The 15715-nt window shown below is 44.2% G+C and overlaps 1 protein-coding gene across 2 annotated transcripts; it reads right to left on the bottom strand.

The window, feature by feature from the left end:
* Window positions 1-2586: 2586 nt before the first annotated feature.
* Window positions 2587-13795, bottom strand: CREBL2 (cAMP responsive element binding protein like 2). Of its 2 annotated transcripts, none has more exons than XM_063395345.1 (4): window positions 13638-13795; window positions 5720-5917; window positions 4491-4638; window positions 2587-3852 (listed from the first exon to the last, which is right to left on the bottom strand). In XM_063395345.1, coding segments are annotated over exons 1-4 (363 nt in total). In that variant the 5' UTR covers window positions 13653-13795; the 3' UTR covers window positions 2587-3850. The 2 variants fall into 2 exon arrangements, with proteins under 2 accessions (XP_063251415.1, XP_063251416.1); XM_063395346.1 differs by having other exon boundaries at window positions 2587-3761.
* Between the last annotated feature and the right edge of the window lie 1920 nt (window positions 13796-15715).

Genomic DNA, 15715 nt, shown 5'->3' with positions numbered 1-15715 from the left:
ATGCCGGAAAACCCGGACCGGATTTTGCCCGGAATACGGAATGGATTCGCCCGGTTGGAGCGAAAACCCGAACCGGATTTTACCCAGAGTCCGGATCGGAGCCGGTCGGTTGGAGTGAAAATCCGGACCGGATTTTAGCTGGAGCCTGGAATGGAGTTGGTCAATTGAAGCAAAAACCTGGACCAGAGTTTGCCCAGAATCTGGAATGGAGTCACCCAGCATGCTGGAAAACCAGGACCGGATTTATCCTTGCATACAGAATGGGGAAAAAACCCACCTGGATTCTTCTGGAATATGGAATGGAGGAAAACCTGGACTGGATTTTAGTGGAATACAGAATAGGGGCAACCCAGACTGGATTTTTTGGGTTTGATCCCAGTCTTTTGTACAGAGGTGTACAGCAGAAATGATGTTCCTAAACCAAGTAAACCTAATTGCTCCAGCAGGCCACACTTCTCAGACATTCAAACACTTGACCATTGCTGGAAGCGCCCAAATGCTGTAAGAGACCGGACTGTTGGTGCTCGTGGCTCGAACTATCGCTGGGTGCTTCTCCAGCGATGCACGGAGGTGCCTCCTCGGTGCAGAAGGGTGTGTGCACACCTGAGGCTTCAGCCCGGCTTTTCAGATAAAGGAAGAGGCTGATAAGAGGCAAATCCTGCAGGTGGGATACGTCCTTGTCATGCCTCCCTTACACAATGACTCAGCAGTGAAAATTCCTCTCTGAGGTGCTGGGACATTGACACTTCCGATGAGGCAATTCTTCCCAGCTGATGGGCCACAACCCCACGTGTGGATTTCTTAATTTCCCAAAGCCTTTTTAGATCTCATCCTGACCATCAACATTAGGATTTATTTTACTTGCAAGGACCCTAAGTAATCAGGAGCCCTGCTCTTGAAGCAGTCAATGACTTTTGGAGCTATTTGGACATTAGAAGTGCCGTGGCAATTATCAGGAGCTAGCAGCTTTTGTCCAAGGGACACTGCATTGTCATGCTCAGCAGGCAGTGTGTTTCGACACTAAAACACTGCACCTGAAGCATTTCCAGGCTCATTTCTTTTCTTCACTTGTGAGAGTACTTGTGAGAGAGAAAGAACCAGCTGTGCTCACTCATTGGAGGAGAAACACGTGAAAGGCTGTACACAGCCTATACAGAGGGTCAGACTATACCACCCTACATTATTTAGGGAACTAGATGAGATTCCTGACCAGAGGACTTGGCTGTACCAGTCCTAGGAGCCAGCCTAACAAGGATGAAGAGTACGAGCATTAGAGCAGCAAAGCAGCATGAACCACAAACACTTGCTGGTTTTCAAGGGGAACTGCTAAACTTCAAGTTTCAAAATAAACCCAGAAATCCAGCTACGGCCAAAAAATGTCTAACACAGCATGACCTGCTACGTGATGGAAGCCACAGAACTTTAATGAATGACTGCTGCTGGGAATCCTATATTTTGTAATGGACTACAGCTTCTAGAGCAGATGGAACAGCTGCAGTTAGAGCTGTAATTGTGACAGATTTTTGCTTGCAGGACAACCAAGGACAATGGAGACAGTAAGAGGCCTCCTGTCCATCTGCACAAAGCACAAGAAACCTGTCAGAACATGGATAACACTGTTTGTGCCACAGAGCCAGGCCCAGGCTTGCCAAACACAGCCTTGTAGTGTCAAGTGCTAACTGAGCCAAGAAGTAGGAGCCACCATGACAAGGAGCAGAAGAAACTGCTGCTCACCACAATTAGAAATTCCAACTCTCCCTTTCCTCCAGAAAATAAACTTTTCTGCTGAGAGGCTTCTTGTTTGTTATCACAGCACGTGAAACACAGAAAGGGGGAAGAAAGCAAGCAGGGTATTTCTGGTATTTCTGGCGAGATCAGAGCTGCATTTGTCATGTTACCAAGTGCTGGGCAGAGTTGTTCTGGTCACACACCATAACTCCTCTGTATGTTTTCTACATCCCTGATTCTGAAAGACACTTAAGCATCTGCATAACATTTGAAATATGCGTCTAATTACAATGCATTGTTTATATCTGAAAGTGGACTGTGTAAGACTAATTCTAACCCAAAATAATCCATTACACTTCTGGTAGGATCATGTTATAAAGTCCAACTACAAGGTTGGCAGAGTACAGTTCTGAACATTTGGCCTAGGGTTTTTCTTCCTCCAGAAAATCCAGGAAAAGGAACAGGTAAGATACAGAACAGGTAAGACCTCCAGATACAGAGGGTGGATGATGGGGATGGGGGTGGGCAGGATAGGACATGGACAACACAACATGAACCCTCATATCCTCCCCATCTCTACTTCAATGTGACTTAACCTCTACTAACAGTCTTGTGTGTCTACAACATTTTTAGCAATTGCTAACTAAGTACCTGGTTGCAGGGTCTAAAGAATAAACCTAAAACCATGCATTAAGGTTCAATATATAGGTGCTTAGAATGGAATTCTGAAAACAATTGCACTGTACAATGAAATATGGTATTTTATTATTTTCAGTGCTTTCAGCCCATCCTGAATTGAGACGATGCTAAACAGACCCAAGAAGTTCAATAAAAAAAGGCAACACTCAGTCTAGCAAAGTCATTCATTATAGTATTTATTCTATGAAACAATGCTGAAAACATAAGATTATAAATGTTCCATGCTTTTCATAAAATACAGAGAAAGACATTGTCATAAAAAAACCAGAATAAGCAAGCCAACCCCCCTCTGAAAATCCTGAGAGCTCCACTCTCCACATTGCATCATATGAATACAAAAAGCATATCCAGGAGAAAGAGCAGTCCAGGAAAGTGGCAGGTTATCTGTTAACTGGGATGAGTACATCAGCCCACAAGACTTTTGCCATCACCTTTCTTACTACAAAACCAAACTGATGCAACTTGCTTTCCTTGCTACCAATTCCTGGCATTGTCTTTGACTGGGAAACCAGGACAGCATTGCAGAATTCACATGAAGTTGCTGTCCAGAGAGGGACTAGGGCCCAAAATATAAGTAGCTATGGAAAGGTTTCAGGGCCCAGTGGGTGAGAGGGAATGGCTGCTGTGTCCCTGCTGGAAGCAGGCTGCAGGGACGTGCCTTGAGGTCTTCCCAGGAGCACAGCAGGTGGAAAATGCCCCCGGTGGAAGAAGTATGGGCAGAAGCAGGAAATGTACCTAGTACCTCTTTAAGAATCCCAGTCACACAAAAGACATGCTGCATTACAGACCAATGCCAAGAGCAACATCTGCATTTAGGTTACAAATGACATTGCTATAAATCTTTTTACTGAAAGCTTTTGATCCAGCTCCTTCTCCTCAACCTACAGTACTGGGCTTGGCTTTAGCAAAGCTGTTACAAGATCCTTCTCTTGCTTTTCCTTTACAGAACCTCCCAGATTCCCAAAACAGTTAACAACCACACAACCACCAAACACAAAGCCAGCCTAATTCTGGGCTCTGATATAAAAGCACCCCCACTCTTGTGCTGGGAACACCCCAAAGCTGCCACAGCTGTATTTGGGGAGGGCAGTGTAGCGAAAGGAAGAACAAGGCTCCACTTCCACCAACACCTGCTGCCCCAAAAGCCGCACCCCACAAAGCCTTAGGAACACCATGATCAAAGAATTTCATGTGGGGAGGAGCAAAGAGAAGAGAACAGACTGGGGTCCTTTCCCCTGCACCTCGGGATGCAGCCACTCTTCAGAACAGCGTTCTTCCTCCTGCCAGCTCCCGAGCCACCTCTGCTGCAGCGCGGAAGATTCTGCATCAGCCTCCTGAGAATGATGCACCGGGGCAGGGGGAAGATTGTTATGGTTTAAAAAGTGGTTTTCATGTTGATTCTTAAAAACATAAAGCTAGAAACTCCTATTTAAAAAGAAAAAAAAAATCAGTGAAGTATAATTTAGCCTGTAGCACAAACTATGAGAAAATTAGAAGATACAGAATTGCCCATGCTACACCTTAAGTCTTTCCCTTTACATATACGCATCAGGAATATGACTTTATATCACAAGGTCTTTTCACTTTCCAATTCCCAGAGGAAACCTATCCAATTCCCTGCAGAAGCACAAAGGAGTCAAAAAGAAGACTCCATAGGAAATCCCATGTCCAGCATTTTCCTCTTGGAGTGCTTGCAGCTAGAATAATGTTTTCTCAGTAATGATTTTAAAGTTCAATTATGTTTTATGTGCTCCATTTAGCTTGCATTAAAATAAAAACAGAAAATGCTGTAAGAAATTAAGGTCTTCACAGGTCTCCACAGGCTTTGGTGAAACACAAAGAGTCTTCTTTTAAAATAACTGCCCAGCTTCCTCTATAGTGGAATTTCTGTGTTGTCCATGTAAACATTACACAGAGTCTTTGTACCACCCACTAAGCTCTCTGCTTCAATCAACTATTTGTGCCCAAAAGCACATCCTTATGTTTCTTCCTACACCACAGCCATCCTCCTACACCACAAAAGATGTAACAAAACAAGAATTACTCACAGGCTGGATACTTACAGGGATTGCTGCTGTTTGCCTCTGTCTTCACAGCCTTGGCAAGTTTGGTTGAGTTCTGCTGTGCTTTGCCTTGCTCCTCTCCAGTTAGCAGGGCTTTTATTTCCGAGGGGATTTTCCCTTGGTCCATGGCCATGCACCACTGCTTGTACTGAAACATGCAAACACATTAGGCCTTAGCAAACTGCCAGGATCACATTAGCAGACAAAACAGGGCTGTAATCTTTACCTTCCGGTATATTCATTTAAGGTCTGAACGTACCAATCTGGAGCCTCTTACGAAACTGCAGAGCCCTAATGAGCTGAGCACGTGGCCATGGCCGCATACCTGGCCTCAGCAAAGCCTCTTTCAGTCAATAAACTGCTACTCAGAGGCAGCAGCAGACAGAATACTGTAATTATTAAACAACATGGAACACTCTGTGCAATTTCTCGCTGCTGGCATGCGAGAATACCGTTCCAGTTCATGGCCTATTAAAAACAAATATTTCACATGACTCTGGGGCTGATGGACTATTAAGAGGTCCTTTCCCATTGCGAAAGGCACAGTGGAAGCACGTGTGCCTTATTCCTACTTCCCTCATCTTAAATCCTTCACTGCCAAACCCTGAAGCACATCAAAAACCTGTGGACAGTTGGCTGGCTTTTCACCTGATCCTAAACCTGCTAACTTGGAGTGATTAGCCCTGCCCATTCAAACAAACCTAAAGCCAGGTCAAGGCAGTGTCCTCAGCGCTGGTGACATTTCAATGACACTGCTATGTCTGTATTTCCAGATGAAACGTTCTCTTTGGTCAATGCTGCTCATTTGGGCAAGACCCCCATCTTACACATCCTAGAACCACCTACACAGAGAGCATGCTGCAAGAATCCACCTCCCCAACAGAGAAACAATGACACCCTGTGGATAGATGTTTGCCCTTTGATATTTCAACACCTCCTCCCACAATCTACCTCTGTCAAAGGTTTTGCAAAACCAAACATTTCAAAGACAACAGACTCAAATGTAATGGCACTTTCTTCACTCGCTTCCAGTTCAGAACCAGCAGATAACTTGTGACATGAACTTGTATTCTACACACCAAAGCAGGCAAACAGCTGGATGCATCTGATGTTTTGATACCTCCCTGCCAGCCAAATGCCCCTGTCAGTCACCACGGTCCCGAGAACAAGTGTTCACGAGGACAGGTCCCAGATAACACTGAGGGTTAGGTTACATGGTAGTTCCTTACCATTTCAAGCTCTTCTCTGAGAGCACAGATGGCTCGCTCTCTGCTTGAAACCAGCTCCTCCAGGTACTGGTACCTCAGCTTCTTCCTGGCTCTGCACTCTCTTGCACTCTGACGACTTCTTTCAAGTTTTGCCTTCAAGTCTATTTTGGCTGGTTTGCGACCTCGTTTGCCTGGTTTCTTTACCTTGCCTCCAACCACCTGGAAAGGAAGGGCACAGTAAAGATCCTGTTCAGCAAAGGTAATGCTGGAACCATGTGACTGTACATATTTAGGAGTCTCAAGTATAAAATCTTGCTTATACATTCTGGAGCAACAGAGGAAATAAGAGTTTTCAGCTCTGGAGTTTTCAGGACTCTCTCCAGTGACTCTATTTCTCTCATACTGGGGAGCCCAGAACTAACACACTACTTCAGGTATCTACAAGGGTATCTGGGTCTTGAGGAGGCATAATCAGTTGCAGTGAAATTGCTGTCATATCACCAACAGCCCCTGCTCTAGCAGGTCTGGAAATATTATATTTTAGAGACTAACACTTAATTTACAAAAAATGTATTTGGTTCTTTCAATATGATGCAAAACTTAGTTTTGCTGCAGTCAAAAGTTTCACCCTACTCTAAATTCAGAACTATTCACTAACCACCTGAGCTTCCATGGGCTAGGTTTCTTTCAAATGAATCTTGAGGAGTTTTCCTAAAGAGGGACCTCAGTCACACTGAGTCCTGTCTCTGTTGCCTCTGCTCCAGCAGTACATCACCACTGTGGCCATGTTCATGATAAAAATGTTACTGCACAGCCTGGTGAGTCTCCTCACACCTCCTCACACAACCTGTCAGTGCTGAACTCGCCCTGTTGCTAATGTAAATCCCCCTTGCAGAAATGTAACTCCCTAGTTTCTTGCCCTATGGAAAGCAGGTTTTGCAATCACTTTCACCTCTTCTTTGCGGCTCATTTTTTACAGGTCTGAGAGCTTCTCCTGCTAACAAAAAAAAATCCCCAAAAAACCAAAACAACCAAACAAAAAACCAGTCTCTCTGTGTTTACTCTGTGTTTCCCCAGTCAAATATTTTACTCTTAACACGGGGGCATGGCACAGGAAAGCCTTAAATATGGTCTGAAGCTTAGTTCTCTGGTCATTGGGGAGTAACACCCAGTAAGCATTACATCAGCCACACACCCCAGCTCCCCTCTGAAGTGAGGATTTCTCTTTATTTGCATTCTGACCACACTGTTTGACTGGAGGGAGTGTGGAGAAATACACCTAACACACACACCTGCATACAAGAATTTCACTGCTGCCTTAGTATTTCACCATCCTGGATACAGACAGACTTTTTCTAATAGGCAGTGTTAAAAACATCAGAGTTCATCATTTTAAAAAAGGTACTTTTACTGTGAAAAGCTACAAAATAAGTCATTTTTAGCATTCAAAGAAGTCACTTGTTCTGCAAACTTAGCAAGCTGCAATAAAAACAATAACATAGTGAATTGATGTGCCAGAATGAAGAGGAAAAAAAAGGATTATACAATTGAGCCCATTCTTTCTTTGGAAAGTGAGTCAACAATCACATGCCAACGTAATCCTACCCTCTCTGTATTGTCCCTCCTGATTTATTCAGGAGTAGCTGCCTACCATAAGCAAATGAAAGAACAGAAAGTACTTAATGGACATCTATGATTATGAAACAAACACAATATATTCAGAAGAGCAAAAGCAAAAAAGTGAAGTTCTTTTATACTTGAACTGCTGAATACAGTTTAAGTAATTCTTTATTTCATCAAGGTACTCCCCATAAGATTTTCTAGTTCAGAAAATCTGATGTAGTTCAAAGTAAGATAAAACTAACCAGATGTGTACAAGGCAGGAGCTCTAAAGAAGGGAAAGTGACTGCTCTCAGCATGACAAGGTCTGTCCTCTCATGAAAACACACTCCTGGCTAAGGATGGTGTGATCCATACTCCCAGCTCTGCAGAACATAGAACTACACTGAATTTTCCCAGGTGGGCTTGTAGGCACTCACGATTTGCTATTATTACTTGCACTTGGAAGATGGATGGATATTTCATTATAAACACTACAGCCAAAGTGCTTCAGTTCTCAAAGACTTTGAGCACCTGAGGCTTTTCTGTGCTAATGCAAGGTAGTTCAAAGCAAATCTTTGAATTCAAGAGCTAGATAAGGTCTTGTAGAGACATACACTGCAGCTCTCTTAAAAAACCTTGGTCACTCTGGGTTCTGACCCTCTAGAAGTAGAGTGAGCTGGCACTCAAGGCTGGGGCCCCAGCACACCCCACACTGCTGTGTGAACAAAACAATACCTCGAGTGCTAATCCTGCACCACAGCACTGACAGCCATGCCCTCTCCACAAAGCCTCAGCTGGGTGAATGCTTCCCACTGCTCCATTCCTCACAATCAGCAAGTTAAAGACTGCTTAGCACACGGCAAATGCATCCTGGATCCACCATCATCCATAAATTGCTTTCCCTTTGGTCACCCCAGAAAGCTTTCTACAGACAGATGTGCCAACTGCTCTCCCTGCAAGATCTATTACCACTGCAGCAGCCCTGCACACAAGCTCCCTCAGGGCAGGAAAAAGGCTTGTACCTCTTCAACCATCCAACCATGGTTACTTGCCAACACTCTAACCACCAGGGCTAAGGAGATAATGAAAAGCTTCCTTCCCTTTTGACTCTAGGCATTAACACCTTAATAATCAGTCTTCACACCAGTCTTTCTTCTTCTTTCTTCTCAAAGACTCATACTGTCTTCATGGCTCCTGGAGCTCACCACACAATTACACATCACCCTGCAAAGGCAGCAATGCTAAGCGATTTAATTAAATCCTGCATCCTCACCAGTTTTCCTCACCAATATTTAGAAGCTCCTGCTGTAACCTTAAGCAACCCAGCTGGGAAGAAAAAGGCCTGAGAAATCCTTTGCCATATCTCCCTGGCTTCTAGTCCTGTTTGCCTGCTCAGTTGCTATGCTGATGTGACAGAAAGAAGACAAAGCAGAAGTGATAGTTGATGTTGAACATGGCAACAGACCAAGCAAACATTTTTTGTCCCTTTGTATTCCTCTGGAGTTTACAAAGAGATGTGATCTATTAGCATTCAGCAGTGGAGATTTGGCTTTTTTTCAGGGAGTCATACGTAATCAAGGCTCAGAACAACATTAATCATAAAACTCTTCACAGAAATATTAATAAAGGCATGCATTAGTTAGAGAGCTGACCAAGCTCCCATTTCAGTTCACTCAGACTTCAGAAAACAGAAGAATATAACTCTTTTCTCAGGCACATGGTGTGATTCTTGGGGTGTCCTGCACAGGGCCAGAGTTGGACTCGACGATCCCGATGGGTCCCTTCCAACTCAGCCTATTCTGTGATTCCACAATTTCTTCTTAATACCCTGCTTAGATCATAGCCTCATTCTTGCCTCCCATCAGTGCTCAGGCACAAAGTTATTTGACCTGGAATTGGAAAGAGCTGCAATTACTTGACCTGATACAGAAAATTCCTCAGACTTCTGGATTTTTTTATGAGAAGCATGCAGCAGATCTCTCCAAAATCCTTGCCAGAATGCACAGCAGAGATATCCTCCTCAGGAAGGAAAGGTACAGATAATGCAGCTACTGCACTCACAGCACTGAGGAGCTGAGCGCCTCAGACAGAAGAATGGGAAAAAGTTGGCCTCATCATGACATCTGCAAGTTTGAATTAATTTAGCAGATTAAAGCAACACCATCCCAGGCACTGCTCAGCACCACTGACCAGCAGTGCTGATCACACTAACCAGGTCAGCATCTCCCAGAGGCTGTGAGTTCATTTACCAATAAACAAGCAGCTCCATCCACCAGTACTTGAAATCCATCTTAAGCAGACTCCTCATTGCATTGGCAGCTGGAGGTATAGCTCTGCAGAACTTAATGCAGCATGGAACTGGTGATCATCTACAGAATTTATATAAAACTATAAAAATGATTAGTAAGAAATAAAACCTAAGTGCTGTGTTACAGCAGAGTTGGGAAGAATCCATTCCCACTTGGAAACATTTTTGCAAATCAGAAAGCAAATGAAGCCAGTCACAAGTCTAATAAAGATGTTTTCTGATCTTCCAATTCAAAGCATACCACTCACAGTAGCAGTGCAAAACCCAGCTAGAGAGCATGCTTGTTATTTCTCCATTTCATGACATTTTATATGCCCAACACAATTATTTTACTTTCCCTGGCAGACAAAATGCATCCGATAATGATCCAAAAATGTAAGATACTATTTAGTGAGCAAACACGATCTGAGTCTTAAGCAGATGTGTCAACAGAAATTAATCCCAAAACTCTCACCATACAAAGTGCTTCATGTCCAAAGAATGCCACGTTCAGCACAGATGGATACGGAATACTGTCTGTCTTTGCTGCAATGTTGTTTTTAAAAAGCATGAGATAGGACTGAATATCAAGTTTTCATAAAGTGTTATGCAGGCACCCAGAAGGGAAGTGCTAAGTTCAGGGCAGCAGGCACTCAGATGCCACCTTGGCACTCCACAGGTGACAGCCCTGCTCTTCCCTGAGGAAGGACTCACAGTCTCACACAGGAATTATGTCCACCACTGTGCCCTACACATTCTCTCAGTTCACACTAACAGAAACCAGACACTTTTCTAAACCTGTCTCTGTTAGAAATTGGGCTCAGGTATGGTCAGTTAACTCTACCATGAGTATCCTCCCCACCCACTGTAACAATGAAATAAAACTGTTCTAGCTGGTTTACAGGCCTATATCTCCTCCATTTTACTCACTCCTTGCAAATATGAGCAGACATGTCATCTGAGCAATGCTGAGCAGGGGTTTCTTAAAACATTTAATGATTTGAAAATGCTCATATCAAATTATAACCAAAGCTGTTAAGGTTTTATATTTCCAAGCAAGCAGTAATGAGAATGCCTTATGTTTGGACATGATCCTGGGTGGAAGACTTCTCCAGCACATTGAGAACCTGCACGCTCTGAAAAAGCCCTGAAGGGTGAAAACACAGCAGCCCATCTCCTTAACAACTGAGATCATCATCATAGCTCTGTCCCTGCTGTGGCATCCAGAGCATTGCCCAGAGCTGACTCCAGGACTGCCTGGGAGATCTCTCCCTCCCTGATCCCAGCCAGCCCCACCAGAGAGGGGTTGCCTGCCCCACAGGCAGCTCATGGCCAAAGACCCCTCAAGTTCTGTAATTTAAACACAAGATTTCACACCTGGCTTGCTCCAGCACTCCCTCCAGGGGACATCTGTGTCACCATAATTATGGCTCAGGACCACACAGCACTGAGTATTTGGTCTCTCACAGCCAGGCTGTGTGGAAAGCAACCCAGCTCCTTGGATTCACAGCCTTCCCCTGCTCTACCACCAAGTGTTCCCTTGAAAAGGGAAGCTGCAAGAACACCAGAGCAAGACATCAACAGATGCTGGGTCCCCAAAAATAGTAATATACTATCTTTTCTGTGCAAGAACATGTGTAATGAAAGAGAGCAACCCCAACCTTTTTTGGTGGTGGTCTGGTTTTTGTTCGCCTGTTTTTAACTTCACTGGAATAACAAAAGTGATCTGATGTTACAAACTTTTATTTCTCATTTCTAGATGTAGACTGAAAAGTTAATTACCCAAATAAGTCTTGTCAGTGTCCCCTATAAAAACCCCTGTAATAAATACAAAAGATTGCAGTTAGCTGTATAAAACTGTATTTTGATGTTGACTAACAAGAGCTGTCAACTTCTTACCCTAGTCCCTATTCTCTGCTTCCCAATGCATATAACAAATACATAATATATGCAGTCTTGTAAACTAACCAATTTTTAAAGAAATTTCACCTATAAAGGCTGAAACCACTATGAGAGAGCTTCTCCTTTTCCCTCTGTCCAAATACTTCAGAGATGCACAAGTGTTGTTTTAACAGGAATTAATTGCCAAGGAACAGCTCTATCACCAAACTTTCCCTTCTACACTCAATAGCTCAAACCACTGCAAGAAGTGAGGCCAGTACCTGAACAACCCCTCATTTAAAAGCAGTTCTATAGAAGAAAAGGTCATATTTTGGTTTGAGTTTTTTTTCCTCTGTGTGTGTGAATAATTTAAGAACATCCTTCCAAAATGAACTATGTAATTTTTCTAGATCTGATGTTAAGATATTCTACCTCTCCTTTTATTTCTTGCCATTTCCTTCCAATTTTGAGGAATGTGTTAATAAGAACCATTCTTCTAATGCTCTCCTAAACTAGATAAGGCTAAATTAAAGTGCACTATGAATTTGGGAAAACTTTGCAGCCTGCAAGCTCAATTCTAAATTCTTTGTGTCACGTAGATGGAGGCAAACACTGAACTTGGCTGCAGGCAGTTATAGAATGATCACTACATTTAATTGATGGAGTTTTTTCAGGAAAAGTTCTTTCCAGGCCAACCCCCTCAGCAAGCAGGAAAGCATGACTCAGTGGAATTTTTAGGAGATTTCAAGGACATGCTGGCTCCAGCTATAACCACAGTGGCCATAATACAAGGTATAAATAGTGCTTGTCTCACCCTGACACAGCAACCTGCAATGGGAAGAGCCCTCCCAAGGGAAATGGCATCTCTTGAAAGGAGTCACCAAACCCTCAGGGTGACCTGCAGGCTCATGAACTATAAAAACTGTTCTTGGGAGTGAAGATAACAAGAAGAGTGAATATTCCACTGTGTTGTTTTTTCCTGTTCAACTCAACATCAATTAAAAAAAAATAAGACCAAGGATTTGACTTAATGACTGGGTAAATAGATTTATTTTATTTGTAAATTTGTCAAAAAATGTTTCAGAAAAAAAAAAGGAAAAGGCAGACTATCAAGATCCCACATGACACAATGGTAGACCAAGTACTATTTTTAAATTAAAATCTGGAAGTTGGGTAGTACCAATAGCCTAAGTCTCACAGAGAAGAACACAAAAAGAAATAAAAATCAGATAATGCTCATGAACTATATATGCCTCCAGAATGAAATCTTCTGGATCTTCTAAATTACTGCCCCAGTTACACAAAGTTTCATGCAGTTTCCCAGAATTGTGAGACATCAGTGATGCAGATTTCCCCCAACCTCCTTCACAGCTTTCAGATAAGGCCTTAATAAAATAAAATAGTATGCCTGTTAAAATAGTCGATCACCATAAACCTTTCATAGCCTTACAATCCATTCTGTGGATTGTGGACTGCCAAATGACTGCTCGCTTCTAAATTTCTTTATTCCATAAGAAACCGTGTCAAGTATTTTTCCCCCCTTTGAGTTAAGGCAGATCGTCATAGGCTGTGTAATTTTGTCCTGGTAAAATTCCAGTGGTGTCTCCACAATCAGCACTCCAGGAAGGTGAAATACCCAAGCTCAGCTGAGAGTTTGAGCAGTAAAACGCCGCCCTGAGCAGACACAGCAGCTGTCTGTGCAGCAAGAGGAGGACGAGCTCCCTGTGCACCTTCTCATGTTCGGCTCTGCTCAGGGGGAAGCCCCGCACCTTCAGGGATGCCACTGCTGCTCTCCTGAGATTCTTCCAATGCTGGAAGAATTCAAGCTCCAGCACCCAGTGCAAGGCTGCAACCCACGCTGCTGCCCTCGTACCTCACCATTTGTGCACAGCTGCTACTTATCTAATAATTTCAGGGTGCTATTGGGAGCATGAGCCACTGCACCACACCGCTGCTGGTATCCAGCCTTCGGCCCACGCCTGGAGCTTTAAGGAAAGGCCAGAAGCAGCACCGAAGCGCTGCAAGCAAGAACTAAGGAGGCAACCCTTCCTTCCTGGCGGCTGCAGCAAGCAGAGCCCTGCAAGAGCAGATTTCAGAACGCTCCCTGCACCAGGAGCCTCACCGGCTGTGCTCGGCTCCAGCCCCCCGGTGGGCCCCGCAGCCCCTTACCTTGCTGTCATCCATGTGTGCCGCCAGCCCCGAGCCGCCCGCCCGCAGCCCCGGCGGCCACCGGCGCTCACAGAGCCTCAGGGCCGCCCGCCGCCATCCCCCGCCGCCATGTTTGTGTACAGCCGAGCGGAGCGGCAGCGCCCGCAGAGCGGTGCACGCTGGGAAGCATAGTCTTGTTCTGCCCCGCCGTCATTGGCCGCCGCCCTGATGGGGACGGGAGAAACTACAACTCCCAGCAGGCCGAGCAGAGGAGAGGCGCCGCGATTGGTCCTCGCCTCGCCTGCAGGGCGAACTACATTTCCCAGGAGGCTGCGGGCGCTCCCCTGCCTCGGCGCAACAGCTGAATTTGTTGTTTTGTTGGTGGTTTGGGTTTTGTTGGTTTTTTTGTTTGTTTGTTTTTGTGGGGTTTTTTTGGGGGGGCAAATGTATGCTTGTTTGTTTGTATTTTCTCTAACTCTCGCGCCATTCTATGGCTGCTCTGCTGCAACCTCGATGGCTCCGCAAAGTTGACCAGGGGCTGGTGGGGCCAGGGCTGCCGGCTCCGATCCTACGCACGGACTGCCTCGAGCTAGACGGGGGAAAAACAAACAAACAAACAAACAAAGCCCAAAAAACCCCCAAACCATCAAAACAACAAAGTTAAGTTTTCTAATTTTTTTTTCCTTGCTTTACCCACAGCAAGCTGTGCTTGCTGCAAAGACAGCCCAGTCGACAATTCTCTTAAGCATGGCCCACGTTTCAAGCTGGCGGTGAAACCTGAAGCTTGGAGTGTTTCATGTTGCTGCATGTTTCTTTTTATTCATGCAACTCAACTCGCAGGAGTTTCCCATGACTTAATCTCTCTTACATGCAATTGTTAGGGCTGAGGGCTTTGTCATGGGATTTTCCCCCTGAATCACAGACCTTCCTCTTGGAGGGATACTCTTGTTAGATGGCACAGACAAAGCACTTTCCAAAGCTTTTTTTTTTTTTTTTTTTTTTTTTTTTTTTTTTTTTTTTTTTTTTTTTTCCCTTCTATAAGCTTATATGCTTCTCAGTTGCCAAAGACCAGGCAGTTTGCACGCTGCTTCCTATTTGCTTGTCCAAAAACCATGAAAAAGTTCTGGCGACTCCCCCTTGAAATAACAGTAATAAAAAAGCAGGGATGATCAGTGTTAAACAAGAGGCATCAGCTAATAAAGTGGAAGGAATAGCTTGCTATGAGCTTGTCTCCTGTGATCCCACCCCCATCTTTGCCTTCAAATTCTTCCAGAAGGTGGTGAGGCGCCTCTTACAGCCTCTGGCACTATCCTGAGGCCATAAAGCTGGCTTTAAAAGCCGGCTGGGGGTTTCCCCGGTGAAGGGAAATATTGAGTGGCAAAGAGCCAACATAGCTCACTTAGGCAACTCTGTTGCAACATGAGTGGAGGAAGGAGATTAGACAGAGCCCTGGTGCTGATTCAGAAAGGCCAGAATCCTTTTAACCAGCAAATTAAAGTTATAGCTGCATCTTTTCTTCCCCCTAGATTGCCCCACATTACCCATCCTGCTTTATGTCACGTAAGAAGCAGAGCTCCCAGCTTCTGGCCAGGATAAACCATGAGTTCCCTGCCTCAGCACTTGAGAGCTTCTGTATGTTAGCAGGGAACAACTCAAACTATGCATTGCAGCCTGCTTTTCCACCCTGGCTCTGCTGTCCTCCTGGATGAATTCGGACATGCCAGTTGAGTGGGAGTCTGTCAGAAAGAACAATTGTGAATTGAACTGGGTATTATTTATATATCTATATATGCACATAGAGAGAGCATAAGATTATAACAATTCAAACTGATTTTAACCGTTTAAACATTTAAACCATAGCGATGTACACTAAGGAAATCCTGCCTTGTGTTACATTCAGCATCACAAATTGTTCTGTGCAATAACTATTGGCAGGTCCCCGATGAAATTAATAATAGTTGTTAAAAGAGGGGTTGTGCTTCTGAGATCCAGAGAGACTTTGAGGAAGATAAATAAAGCAAGTTCAGCAACCAGGCAATAGCTTAAATATCACTGCTTATGTCAGTGTGACTAAAAAAGAGTATAACTCACAGAGTGAT

The sequence above is a fragment of the Prinia subflava genome, chromosome 4 (genome assembly GCF_021018805.1).
Source record: "Prinia subflava isolate CZ2003 ecotype Zambia chromosome 4, Cam_Psub_1.2, whole genome shotgun sequence".
Classification (NCBI taxonomy): domain Eukaryota; kingdom Metazoa; phylum Chordata; class Aves; order Passeriformes; family Cisticolidae; genus Prinia; species Prinia subflava.
Note: the sequence above shows the minus strand (reverse complement) of the source record. Positions and strands in the feature narration are given on the sequence as shown.

Excerpts from the sequence above, each read along its gene's own strand:
- CREBL2 (XM_063395345.1), bottom strand. Across the intron at positions 4,639-5,719 it reads TCAGAGAAGAGCTTGAAATG|TACAAGCAGTGGTGCATGGC; the intron begins GTAAGGAACTAC and ends TGCATGTTTCAG.